The 13951-nt window shown below is 38.4% G+C and overlaps 2 protein-coding genes across 2 annotated transcripts; both read left to right on the forward strand.

Annotated features, from left to right (window-relative positions):
* Positions 1-492: 492 nt before the first annotated feature.
* LOC113155082 lies at positions 493-6433 on the forward strand. The gene is made up of 6 exons (XM_026349593.1): positions 493-595; positions 1838-1882; positions 5482-5537; positions 5635-6014; positions 6131-6260; positions 6406-6433. The coding sequence occupies exons 2-6, from the start codon at positions 1854-1856 to the stop codon at positions 6417-6419; spliced, it is 609 nt and encodes a 202-aa protein (XP_026205378.1). The 5' UTR covers positions 493-595; positions 1838-1853; the 3' UTR covers positions 6420-6433.
* Positions 6434-7529: 1096 nt separating this feature from the next.
* Positions 7530-9725, forward strand: LOC113155078. The gene is made up of 5 exons (XM_026349588.1): positions 7530-7649; positions 7770-7789; positions 7874-7988; positions 8126-8302; positions 8387-9725. The coding sequence occupies exons 1-5, from the start codon at positions 7647-7649 to the stop codon at positions 9014-9016; spliced, it is 945 nt and encodes a 314-aa protein (XP_026205373.1). The 5' UTR covers positions 7530-7646; the 3' UTR covers positions 9017-9725.
* The last annotated feature ends 4226 nt before the right edge of the window (positions 9726-13951 follow it).

Raw genomic sequence — 13951 nt, forward strand, 5'->3', positions numbered from 1 at the left:
GCAAGTTCTCAACAGTCAACTTTCCTGGGGATTTAAAGTAAAACATCTGATCTCCTCCGCCACAAGGGAAAAAATAAGGAACATATAAAATAGGCAAGGTAAGAACTTTCCACATTAGGTAGAAAAAAGTGGGAGAGAGAATAAAACTTGATCCAGATTACAATACTTTTTTTCTTACTTACCTCTCAGGTTTTTTTTTTATCATCATTGGTGGTTCAAAGTTTTTGATTATTTAAAATACTTTATTTCAAAAATATATATGTTTTATTATTACATTATTCTTAAATTATTATTATTATTATTATTAAATAATAATTTCTACTAAATTATTTGGCAACAATGCAGGTTTTGAAAAAACAAACAAACAAACAGATAAACTAAAGATCCCAAGAAAACTCTTAAGGCTGTTTAACAGATGAAAGTAGGCTGTAGTACAGAAACTCCCAGCTGTAATGTAATACACCCACTGGTACTGGTTGTACGCGGAAACAGCAACAGGGAGTGGTGAGACTGGAAAGAACCGACGCAGTGACTGTGTGTGTTCGTCAAAGACCTCTATCTGTGAAGAAAACGAGGCTCGAGTCCTTCAACTGTGGTAACTACTTCTATTTGACTTTGTGTGATAAATGTTAAAGAGTAGGGATTTTAATCGCACTTTCTGAAATCTGAAATAAAGGCAGATCTGTCTTTATTTCAGATTCATTAGGCCTACTAGGCCTATTAAACCCTAATGTTTAGTTAAAACAACTCTAGAGGTCATAGCTTTATTCCCTCTTGTGTGACCTACTAAACTAACAATTTAACGATGTAAAATGTGGCTACAGCATTTTGTCACATTGAGATCTTTACACGAGAGAAGATAAAGGTCGACACCAGAAGCTTTCGATTCTGTCGCAGGGGAAAAAATGCGCTGCAGCCGACTGGTGCGTCACAGAGAGCACAAACAGGAGACGTGACCACTGTACGCACACTAAACCTGACTATTTTCTAAACGATCCCAACTTAAGAAACGCTTATAGTGTTTGTAAAAACGGGAACCATACCGACATGTATTATTTATTATATTTTATTATAACAAGATAGCTTTAAATTTAAACAAAATTTAAACAAAAATCAGCAGCTACCACGGAGGTCAACACAAGTCTCTTAATGTTCAGAAACAGCAAATGATAAATAATTAAAATAATTATTCACTGACCTCAATGTATGATTCTTGGGTTTACATCCATCTACCCAGTGACTAAATGTTAATTATAGAGTAAAGCAATGTCAGTTTAATAACATTCTAAACATTCTAAAAGTGTGTTTGATTATTTTGTTGTATGTTGTATGTTGTTCATTTTTCAATTACTAATCAGCTTTAATCTCATAACACAGTTGTGTTTAAACGTTTACCTTTTAGTTTCTTTCACTTTCAAATGTTAAAAATTGCCACAATTTAAAGTAAATAAAGGCTGTCCACACTGTCCAAACTAAACAATAGTAACTAATTCTTGTTATTTCTGTTCCTTGAAAAAATTCATAGATTGATGGCAACTAATCATTACTGATCATCCTACACTTTACTGCATACATTAAAAAGTGGTATAGGTCAGCAATTTGTAGTTTCATTAAAGTTCAGGTCAACTTTCATTACATGAAATGTCATCATATGCATTAATTGTAAACTCAATAAACCTACATTTGTGCTAGTTTGTTTTGCCTTTACTGACACATACAGTACACAATCATGGGAAAAGAGGTGGGTTATATGGGCTGCATTTTGTCTGTATTCTGACTGCTGTTTGGACCAGGCCTCTTTATCACTGGTTTTAACTATAAAACTGTTGTTTTCTAGGTGCCTGAGAGCCAAGATGGCAAGTGATGGAAAGAACTACTGCCTGTAAGAGCCATTTTTTTCTTTGGTTTAGGGATGTTTAAACGTACGGTGACATAACAAACATACCTTAAGTGAAATAAAATGGAAAACAATGTCAATGTCAAGTGAAGATACTTTCACCATCACTAATAATAGATACATTTGGCTCAAGAAATGTGTATAACTAACAAATGCAATGTGGTGACTGACTCGGACATGTGTGCTCTTCATGCCAGTACAAAGGAACAAAGAACTTCAAAGAATGTTTTTATGAAATTCATCAGTTAAATAAATGTAAATTGTAATACGAGTTATCAGCCAATGTTGACGGTAATGAATTTGCGTCTGTCAACATAAAACAGCTCTTATCATTAGATTTACGATGCAGGCTCCCGTCCCAACTCTGGCCCTAGGAGGATGCCCCGGTTTTCCAAATCCGAGCAAGGTGATGCATCTCGAAAAGAACCGTTCCACTAGTAAAAAAACAGACCAGAACACACTGGAGTGAAAGTGCTTTCCACATTTTACAATCTTATTCCAAAATGGATTAAATGCATCATTTTCATTAAAATTCTACAAACAATACTCTTTAATGACATGGTGAAAGGAGTTTACTTAAAATCTTTGGTAATTTATACAAAATAAAAAACTAAAAAATCAAAGTATTCACAGTCTTTGCCATGGCACTCAGAATTGAGATCTGGTGCATCCTGTTTCCACTGAGCATCCTTGAGATGTTTTTACAAATTCATTGGAGTCCACCTGTGGAAAATTCAGTTGATTTGACATGATCTGGAAAGTCATACACCTGTCTATACAAGGTCCCACAGTTAACAGTGCATGTCAGAGCGCAAACCAAACCATGAAGTCCAAGGAAATTGTCTCCAAGACAGGATGGCATCAAGGCACAGATCTTGGTGAAGGGTACAGAAAACGTTCTGCAGCATTGAAGATCCCAATGAGCACAGTGGCCTCCATCATCCTTAAATGGAAGACGTTTGGAACCACCAGGACTTTTCCTAGAGCAGGCCGCGTAGCCAAATTGAGAAAGAAGGGCCTTAGTCAGGGAGGTGACTAAAAACCCGATGGTCACTCTGAAAGGGCTCCAGTGTTTTTAATGAAGGGAGGAGAACCTTCCAGAAGAACAACCACCTCTGCAGCATTCCACCAATCAGGCCTAAATGGTAGAGTGGCCAGATGGAAACCACTCCTCAGTAAAAGGAAGTCCGTCTGGAGGCACCTGAAGGACTCTCAGACCTTATAAAACAAGATTCTCTGGTCTGATGAAACAAAGATTGAACTCTTTGGCCTGAATGCCAAGCGTCATGTCAGGAGAAAATCCGGTGCCACTCACACCCAGGCCAATACCATCCCTATAGTGAAGCATGGTGGTGGCAACATCATGCTGTGGAGATGTTTTTCAGTGACAGGAACTGGAAGACTAGTCAGGATTCAAGGAAATATGAGGAGTGGCTACAGAACAACTCTATAAATGTCCTTGAGAGGCCCAGTCAGAGCCCAGACTTGAACCTGATTGAACATCTCTGGAGGGATCTGAAAATGGCTGTTCATCGACGCTCCCCATCCAACCTGATGGAGTTTGAAAGGTTCTGCAAAGAAGAATGGGAGAAACCCCCTAAAAATAGCTGTGCCAAGCTTCTAGCATCATACTCAAAAGACTAATTGGTGCTAAAGGTGGTTTAATAAGGTATTGAGCAAAGGCTGTGAATATTTATATACATGTGATTTCTTTTTTAAATTTATTTGCAAAAATTCCAAACTAACTTCTTTCACATTGTTATTATGAGGTATTGTTTGTAGAATTTTGAGGAAAATAAGGACTTTATTAATATTCACAACTATCAATGTAGTGTTCTTATTTTAAATTTCTTGTAAAGCTAAAATGTACCTGTCCAGTTGTTTTCTTTTGTTGTATTATTATCATTTTATTTGTGTTATATTGCTTCATTCCGGTGGTGGAAGTGAGAGAAGTGAAGATCTGGACAGAGGAAGTAATTGAGCAGTTAAGTGGTGAGGCCTGGGCTAAAGGTCTTGCTGAACGAGAAGAAGAGGGCCTTCTTCTCAGGGGACAAGGAGCTGAGGAGAGTACAAGATCAGAGCAGTAAATGGAGCACAACAATGTGTGTGATGTGTGGGGCAGACTGAAATACATCGCGGGCCATGGAAAAGGTGGTGACGATCACCAGGTTTCTGGAGACCAGGCCTGGCCAAATGAACTAAAACTGTTTTTCAATAGATTTGATTCTACCCAGTCCCCATGCCCCACCCGCATAGTTCCCTCCTTCCACTGTAACCAAGGGCTCTCAATAACCCACAGCTCCTGACCAGTCACTACCCACCCCCCTCTGCCTTACATTGAACCAGGAGAGGGGAGAGAGTTAAGGAAGGAAGGAAGGAAGTCTGAGGCCATGAAGGCCACAGGCCTCGGCCCTTAACCTCTCACCTGATGAAGACGACGGAGAGGATTGTACACAGCTACCCCTGCACCCAGGCGAGCTCAGCACTGGACCCGCTGCAATGACACCATCATCTACCTGCTGCATCAAGCCCTGTGTCACCTCATGTTTTTTGACTTTTCCAACACCATCCAGCTGAGGGGGAAGCTGGAGGAGGCAGGCATGGACCAACATCAGCTACCTCACAGATAGACCACAGTACATGAGGCTGCACGACTATGTGTCAGATGTGTCTGCAGCATGAAGGCCCCTCAAGGGACGAAGAGAAGAGAGGCTTTCCCCTTTTCTGTTCACCCTCTACACTTTGGACTTTAAGTACACCTCCCTCCACTGTCACCTGCAGAAATTATCTGATGACACGACCATTGTTGGCTGTGTATCTGCAGGGAATGAGCAGGAAAACAACGGGGTCATTGGTGATTTTGTGGACTGATGTGAGCAAAACATCTGCTACTGAACACCAGCGAAGCAAAGGAGTTGGTAATAGACTTCGGGCAGAAACGTCCAGCATCCATGGTAGTGAGCATTCAGCTTGTTTGTTTTTAATGATCCTTTTGTGCTTGTGTCTGTTTCCCTGTGCTTCTGTAAACACGGGAACTTCCCCACTGTGAGATTAATAAAAGTAAACATGTTTGAACAGTCAAGTCAACTTTATTGCATCAGAGGTATTTAACATCTGAACATTATAAAAGTAAACGAAAATGATGAATTTAAATGAGTGTGAAGAATATGACTCATAGGAAGATTTTGGAAATTCCAGGGGTCGTCAAGAACTGGTAGAAGTTGGGCCGCAAAACGTCTCTGCACCACAAGGACCTGGAAGTAGGATAATTCAGCGAAGAAGAACATCGGTACTCTTGCATATGAGTGACACAGGCGAACAGTTTGAGTTCTTTTGTTCATGATCACACAAACAGAAAGTTGAAGACGTGCTTTGATTAACAGAAAATTAAGGACCATGGCTTTTAATGCAGGGCGTTAAAATTTAAAGTGCCCACGTCAGCAGGACCTTATTTTCTGAGCCAAGTCACCATGTTTTCTCACTTTTAGATGTATGTTTTATCTTATAGTCATCTGTACAGTGTATTTTTAATTTAATGGTCTAGTAAAAGTTTTTTTTTTGTTGTATTTCTTTCTACCTTCCAGGTCTGCAGCTCAGCGGTTAGATCTGTCTAATTTCCCACAGAGCAATGGAAAAACAGGTAAACACACATGTTTACCTCACATATAATAAAAGCCTTACAATGATAACAATTTCCCGACACTCATCAAATTTTGCTTGTCTGATGTGTGTTTCAGCTCGAGATTACTTGGCATCAGTGTCCGACTTTGTGCTAAAAAACAAAGGTAAACGTTACGTCCTAAAAAATCCAGTTGGTGCCACACTGAGGATAGCAGCACTTGATGACACCATTTACAGAGATGACAATGATGTGGTGAACGGATGGGGGAAATTCTACCTTCCTAAGACCGTCAACATGCAGGTTTTTGCTATTGTGGAGGGTGTCTCGTGCCCGTGTGACCAGCTCGTTCTGATGACGTGTGAGGAGAAAAAGGTGTATGGCTATGATGAAGAGGGGCTACATTTGGTGGCTACAAGTTTGGACTGGTTACGTGTTAATGGATTAAAGTACCCACCACTCAAGACATATTACAAGGGGGAGGCCTTCAAAGATATGGTGAATCATATGTTGCATGTAAAGAAGCAAGAATTTGTTATTTTTAGTGTTTTCCCTGATGCTTAACCCCCTTTAGGCATTAACAAAGATGTTTTGATATTGTCTGTTGTGTGTAGACTGAGGAGGACTGGGCAAGACTGAGGAAGGGCGCAGTGGGGAGGAGGCTGGATGAGGAGCATGCTAAACTGGTGGCAGCGAAAAAATCCAGATTTCTGGAGAATCTCAGGAACACCAGACACAAAACAGGTGAGTGTTTCTACCTTTAAAATAATTTTTCACAAAACTGTGTAAAGACAAGATTCAGTTTTTACATATTTAGGTGATGGTAGCATGCTGAATTACTGCAAGGGTAGAAATGATCCAGATGTGTTTCATCTTGTCCTCTCTCCAGAATTCATCAGATGACTAACAATATCAGCATCAACGAGTCTTCACTGGTTGTTCCTACTAAGTCTGCAAGAAACCTGGGGGTGAGCTTTGATGACCAACTCAGGTTCAAAACCAGCTGGACTGCAAGACATAAGACTACAACTAGGTGGCTGGTTAGTGTAGTGTTAACATCACTGCCTCCCATGTGGGGGACTGGGGTTCAAATCCCAGCTGTGGCTACCTCCAGTAGGGGTCCTAACTAAGACCTCTGCCCACCCCTGTAAGTTGCTTTGGATGAAAGTTTTTGTGTGCATTGTTTTATTGTAAATATATTTTTTACTAATAAAGCATTTTTTATAAAACATGTATGTCTTGTGATATTCTTCCTCAATGCAAATTGGTCTAATATACAGTATTTGTTGAATTGTGATTAATACAAATATGATCTCTGTGGTCTTTTATGGAATTCATTGACTCCTGAATACATAACTGGACAAACACATTGAAATTTTATGATTTAGGTTTTATGAGTCATATGCAGCTTTCTTTCATAGTCACCAGATTTCAACTCAAGTGGAAATTTTAAAGCAGCAAGTTAAACATGCTCCTTCCACTGTCACACACACACAAAAAAAAAAAAAAAAAATCAAATGAGCCAGTACAGAAACTAAGCAGCAGTAAGTTAAAAACTGAGAAATGAAACTTGTGCTCAGGAAGGTGAGCAGCAAAACAGATCAAATCTGTTGCAAGAGTCAGAGTTTCCAAAACACTAGTCATCAAAACAACATGTGGTTTTATGGTGGTTGTTTTTTGATGCATGACTTTTATCCCCACACCCAGTTGTACAGACATCCTGTCTGTGCAGTTGCTGTATTTTGCACTCATGTTAGTGTGGTTTTGTAGTTTCTCAAGCTGTATCAGAGCTTTACATTTACATTTGCAGAAAAACAACAACAACAAAAGAGGAAGTTCAGAACAAGGCTCCCATTGACCAACTCTGACATTTGTGTCTGTGCTCTACACTGTGTTCACTACAATCTAAAAAAATATACTTGCCGCTCTTATCAGTAGTGACAAAAGCAAGACATTAAAGCAGAGCTTTAAATCACAGGAGATCCAAACTTTCACATTTACAGTAATAACATGGTGAGACATGCTTTTACATTTTGTCAAATTCCGGAGACACAAATCAAGGAGGAGTCGACTGACTCAGTGGGAAGGACTTCATTTCTTTCTTTCTGTTTCATTTATTTCGAAGTTACAATGGTGAGTGTCTGTGGTTTCCTTTGCCAATATTTCATTTCAGTATGATTGAATTATACTTTGCTAATTAAATCTTAGTAAAATGTATAATTGTTTGTATATTTTGTTTTTTGATTGCATCAGGATGCTGAACGTGAAACTGAGTGAGTCTGAATTACTGAAACACTTATTTATTGCTGCATTCTGCTGTACAATTATTTAACAACAATGGATGTTTATTATTTTAGAAAAGAAGAGCTGTTGAAAAGTGAAGACGTTTTCAGAAACAATGCTCTCACAATTATTTTTGAAATGGTGGAACTGAGTAACGAATCAGCAGCACCTGTGGAGTTAGTGGATGAGGTATGTCTGCTGGGGCTTTATTTTTCAGATTCAGCTTTTGGACATGATATATAAACCTGTTCTAGTGTGTTTTAAACACACAGTTGTTCTCAGTTATGTATGACACATCATATGTTAATGTATTTTTCACTTCACAGGTTCTTCACAGCATCTTCTTCCTGGGAAAAATCAACCAGCCGCCATTTTCTCCAGAAATGATCTTTGTGAATGATGAAGAGATGTTAGAAGAGTTGAAGCTGTCCTACCCTCGTCCTTTTGACCTCTATTCTTCTCAACTACCTAAGCGGAGTCCATTTTCATGTGTCTTAGACATGGTAAGATTATTTTATCAAAGAAAATACATACATGTATATACATGCAATTACCAACAGCTTGATAATATGTTTGATCATCTGCAGATTGTCATCTTGAAAGAAGAGGAAAATGAAAATGTAATAATGGAAGCCCTGCAAGAGCTGAACCGACAGCTTTTCAGGGGTCGTGAAGCAAAGCCCCTGATCTCCTCCACCGTGTGTGTCTCTCAGAAGGATAAGAACTCAGTCAGATACTACGGCGTCTCCATGTCCACTTCTGGTAGTATTCCTGGGCAAATCGTGGTTGCTGCTTCCTGTTACAGCTACTGGGACAGCTGTGTAGCTGATGCAGTGATGACCTACTATCCAAATACGATCAAGAAGAATTACTTTGATGGAACAATCAGACTTCCAGAGACGATCAGGTGTCAGGCGTTTAGACTCAGTGATAGAACAGAAATACTTCCCTGTGTAAAATGTGGGAATTTGTTTGGGTTACGCTCAAGTGGAGTGAACAAGTGGGCCTATGGCAACTGTGCTGAAGTTGAGAGTGTGAGCAACTTGGTTAAAAACGAGAGAGAAATTAAAGAGCGAGTACGTCCAACGTCTGAAACATTAACAGATGAGAACAGGAAGAGAGTTAAAAGGTCTGTTATGAATAGGCTTAAAGGTTTGCTCCGCGATGTGGGATTTACATGGGATAACAAGGTCTACCCTAACATAGATTTAAGATGAAAAAGTTAGTCACTGTTACAAATAAGCAAAATTCTAATGGTCAATGATGTGACTCGACCTCTTTTGATACAACATACGTAAAAATATATTAAAAACACATTGCATGGTTACTCTCTAAGCACTGAAATTTCTACTTTTCTATGTTGATTTTGCAGTTTGTCAGTGATGTGATGTGCATTTCTATATTTAGCAACACTGGAGATACAAAAATTGACAAAGATGTGCCATTTAAATTATAATTTGAATGCAAATGATGCAAACTTTATATAAAAGATATTGATCATTACGCTCACAGTAAAGCTACTGTGATGTTTCATACACAGTGTGTATTAATGAATATATGAAAACTTGGACATACCACTGGTTAGCTATAATCTTCAGTTTTGTCAAATAGAACTCAATTAGAACTTTACGTTTCCATCACTGTACATTTGTAATGATAATAATCCAATATTTTTTTATTTATTTGCTGTTTAACATCCTCTTTTGTGTAAAAGAAAATTCTCACTTCTGAGAAACAAAACTAAATGCCATCCTGTATGCTGCAGGGTTTTCCCCTTTTGCTTCACTTCAGCATCTTTTTGCTCATTTTTGGTGCCATCTATTTTAGCAACACACCTAGTTATACTGACATGCTGTCACATGGAATTTCTGTAAATTACACAAAGAAGAAGACATGTTCTCTAATAAAGAGTTTGTATATTCTGTAGTGCTTGTAATATTTTCTGAAGCAGTGAATCTTTTGCTGTAAAGCTACACACTCACATAGACTTTGTACGGTAGCAGAGAATTAACCAGTGGTTTGGCACCAAAACAGAACAAACTTAGTGACATGATAAGTCCCTCACTACTGTGTGGATAAATGTTTTTAAATATATATGTCATCTAAGCAGAAGTTGATTTACTGAAGGTGAATGGTTACAGTTTAGATATGTGCACAGCTGCTTTCAAGTAATTTCTTTTATTAATATTTTACATTGTTATAATTCTTAAATGCTTTTACATTGTCAATGAAATGTGTAGTTGTTGTAACATTTTTTGTTTGAATCAGGCTAATGAACATGATTCTCAAAACGTCAACTGAAAATCATGTGCAGTTCAATGCTGAGGTTGCTGATCTACCTAAGTACGAAATAACGATTTCAAATAGATTAAATGGAAAAAAATGTATGTGTAAAATGTTTTGTCTGAACATTTACTAAAGTGACCAGGTAGTAGATGTCTTGTCAACATCTGACACATATACAGACGGTGTGCCTTGATTAGTCTTACGAGGCAGTGATAAAGTCCATTAAAGTGTATCAGACTTTATCACTGCAGGTTGCTGTGATGTGCATTTCTGTACTAATTGACTGTGGAGGTGTCAGTTATTCAATGGCAAACAAGATGAAAATGCAGAATTTCAGAGAGAGAGAGATCAAATTTCTCCACATTGGCTTCTCTCCATTGGCTCCCTGTAAAATCCAAAATAGGGTTTAAAACACTTCTTAATAATCAGGCTCCATCTTATCTTATAGACCTCACAGTTCCATATTTTCCCAGGAAAAACACTTGTGAGTGCAGGTGAACTTGTGGTTTCCAAATGTAGAATGAGAGGCAGAGTCTTTAGCTATCAAGCAATACCCTCTCTAAATGTAAGACTAGACTTAAAACTCACCTTTTTTATAAACCACATAGTTAGAGATGAATCAGTTGACTCTGAACCATCTCTTAGTTATGCTGCTATAGATTAGTCTGCTGGGGGACAACCACTGATGCACTGAGCTCCTCTCTTCTCCTTCTCCCTCCCATGCTCGCGTCTATCCATTATGCCCCATCATGCAGCGACATATAATGGCCACAAGTCATCAAAGCAACATTTACTGCAAAGAGTTTGCCCGCCGTTACATTATTATCAAAAACAGATTATTTCTGAAACATTCATACTATTGGTGCTTATAAACAGGAACACACTCTGTAGGAAATGCACATAAATAACAGAATAATGCTTAAAATAAACAGGTACTTCCCAGTCAATAGATATGTTTAAATCTGTTTAGCTCAGTGCAATTACATGCAACCATCCACTTGTAACTTGAAAACTAACAGGAACAGAAACAAATCAGTGAGCCTCCCTCCTGTTGTTAACAGTTTCTACATGTGACACCCACAGGCCTCCATAACTTCAGCAAAACAACAAGTACTAGTCTTCATAATGCAAATTGACAAGGCAATAGTTTGTCTTGTTTCTCTGTAAAGAGAATGGTTGTGAATAAGAAATGTGAGTTATACAGACCTACAACTAAATAGAGGCATCGCACAGAGGTCACTCCTTCAAAAAAGTGAGGATTCCTTCATTAATTGTCACACAGACACAATATTTTTTAACATTGCCATGGACAGGGGTCAGCATGAAAGAAAAACTGCATAGGATTGACAGGTGCATATGGAACTACACAGTCACAGTCCTGATCACAGTGCCAAAGCTGACCTCTGTCAACCACAAAGTGTTGATGTTGTGGTGTTACATCCAGACATCCAGTTTGTCCCTGAACGCCTCACACTGACGTCATGTTTACGTCACGTAGTTATTCCACAGCTGCAGTGATGACTCGTTTCCACTAGATGTCGCCGTATTTTCACGTCATTTCTCATCGATCAGGTGATTCGGCGCAAATACGAATGCGCAGCGGAGCCGAGAGACGCCACAGATACAAACACATCCGACTGGACGAACACTGCCAGTGGTAACTACTTTTATCTCAGTCTATCTGATCAGCGCTGATACTTTTTCTATGTTACGTTTTCGGTCTATGAATTTGTCACAGCTTGACAGAGGGCTCTGTTCAAACCTCTGGTAGGTAGAGTTCAGCTGCTGACGTGAACTCGTGTTGTTTTGTTCAGATGTGCAGATATTCACTGCATTTACTGCTGTTTTTTCTATGTCTATAGTTATTCCCCTTAGTAATATGTCAGACCTAATATTTTCTAGAAATGACTTGTGCTTTTCAAAAAGACTCAAACTCTTTATAATGTTAATTTATTATAATGTTTACATTTCTTAAATGGAGAATTTGCCTTGCTTTTACCACCACTGCTTTGACAAAGACATTTGTTTTATTGCAGGTGACAAAGAACCAGGATGGCAGCTGCAAGGTATCTGCAGGAGACATTTTCTGTTTGTTCAGAGAGCCTGAAATGAACTCTGTCTTATCCAGAGATAAATCTGAGAAATAGAAATAGAAATAGAAATCTGAACACAATTGTAGAGATGTTAAAATATGTCTCTATAATATAAATCCTCCGTTTCTGTCTTTCAGTATGCCTCCTGTGCTTGACATCCCGGATTGGCGACAGCACAGCAGAGCTACAGGTTTACAACACATCTTTTTTGTACGTATCGTCTCCCTATTATTTAGTTTTTCCACATATTTTACATATTTCTATGCTTCTTTCTGAATATGTTGCAGGTGGAGACTACCTGTCATGGGTGGAACGTACTGTGTCTAAAAACAAACACAGAAGGGGAAAATTAAATCAACCACCTGGCTCTATATTGAGGATAGCAGAGCTCAGTGACACCATCTACAGAGACAAAGTTGAGGAGGTGAACGGGTGGGGAAAATTCTACCTTCCTGACATAGTACAAATGCAGGTTTTAGGGATAGTGGAGCACACTTCATGCCAATGTGACCAGCTTGTTCTGATGACATGTGAGGACAAAAAGGTGTATGCCTATGATGGAGAGGAGCTGCACGAGGTGGCTCCAAACCTGAACGAGCTATGTGACAATGGAATAGAGTATCCAGCCTCTAAGACCTACTACAACGGAGAAGCCTTCAAAGATATGGTGAGAAGTTAGAGTGATGTCCAGAGAATCGGCAGGTCTTTGTTATTCCTGGTATGAGCAATTAATGCGCTGAACTAAAGTTTCTTTAAAATGACCTGTTTTGTGTGTAGACTGATGACGACTGGGCAGAAGTGAGGAAGGGCGCTGTGGGGCAGAAGTTAGAGAAACAACATCAAGAACTGGTGAAGGCAAATAAGTCCAAATTCTTGGAATATCTTAAATAAACAGGACACACAAAGGTGAGTATTTATCCTAACATGTTATTAGATACAGAGAGAAAATTCAAGTCTTTATGTTTCCACAGGTTCTTAAATGACTTGAGTTAATAAAAGATACAAAAGATACATGATTTAAATAATCGTATTAAGATTCTGGATGTATGTATGAGTTTATTTGACAGTGACAGACAAACAACATTAATAAGAATAGCTATTAATGAATATGAGTTGGCCAAAAGGCAGTTTGAATGTAATTTATAAATTATGCAGAGTAATAGTAATAGAAGAAAACAACATGAATGCTAATAGAAATCGTCATACAACTAACTCCAGTATCCTATACTACACCTTTTTCATACAGCGTTTTGAGATTTGTCATGATCTGACTACTGTGTACTTAGTGTATAATAATCCATGTTTCTTTTACAGGTGCTGGTGTTTGGCCAAAACAAGTACACTCTTGAGAAGTCTTGGATTCTTCTTTTTAAAGGGCGATCAACAGAAATGTCCTTATCCACAGCTGGCATAAACCATACTTGCTTAGTACTGATGTCAAAGCACAACAGAAAGTCTAATAACATACTGCTTATATAAAAGTGTCATTTCTTTTCCTAATGTACAACATCTCCCAGAAATTAGTTTCATCATAAAGTAAAGTTTCATTTCCTACTCTCAACTGCTGCTGATCTTTTTTTTCTTTTGTAATTTTGCTTTGTCACTTGTAGAATCACACAAAATTTTGCTGACATACAAAAAGAATTAAACTACATGATGAAGACTTATCGGTGTCCGTTGTATTTTCTCAGTCTGATATCCTTATAATGCTTTACAGTTTGGTTAATATTTAATCTGTATTTCTATTATACAAACAGTGTGGGGTGTAGTGCT

Source organism: Anabas testudineus, chromosome 11, assembly GCF_900324465.2.
Source record: "Anabas testudineus chromosome 11, fAnaTes1.2, whole genome shotgun sequence".
Classification (NCBI taxonomy): domain Eukaryota; kingdom Metazoa; phylum Chordata; class Actinopteri; order Anabantiformes; family Anabantidae; genus Anabas; species Anabas testudineus.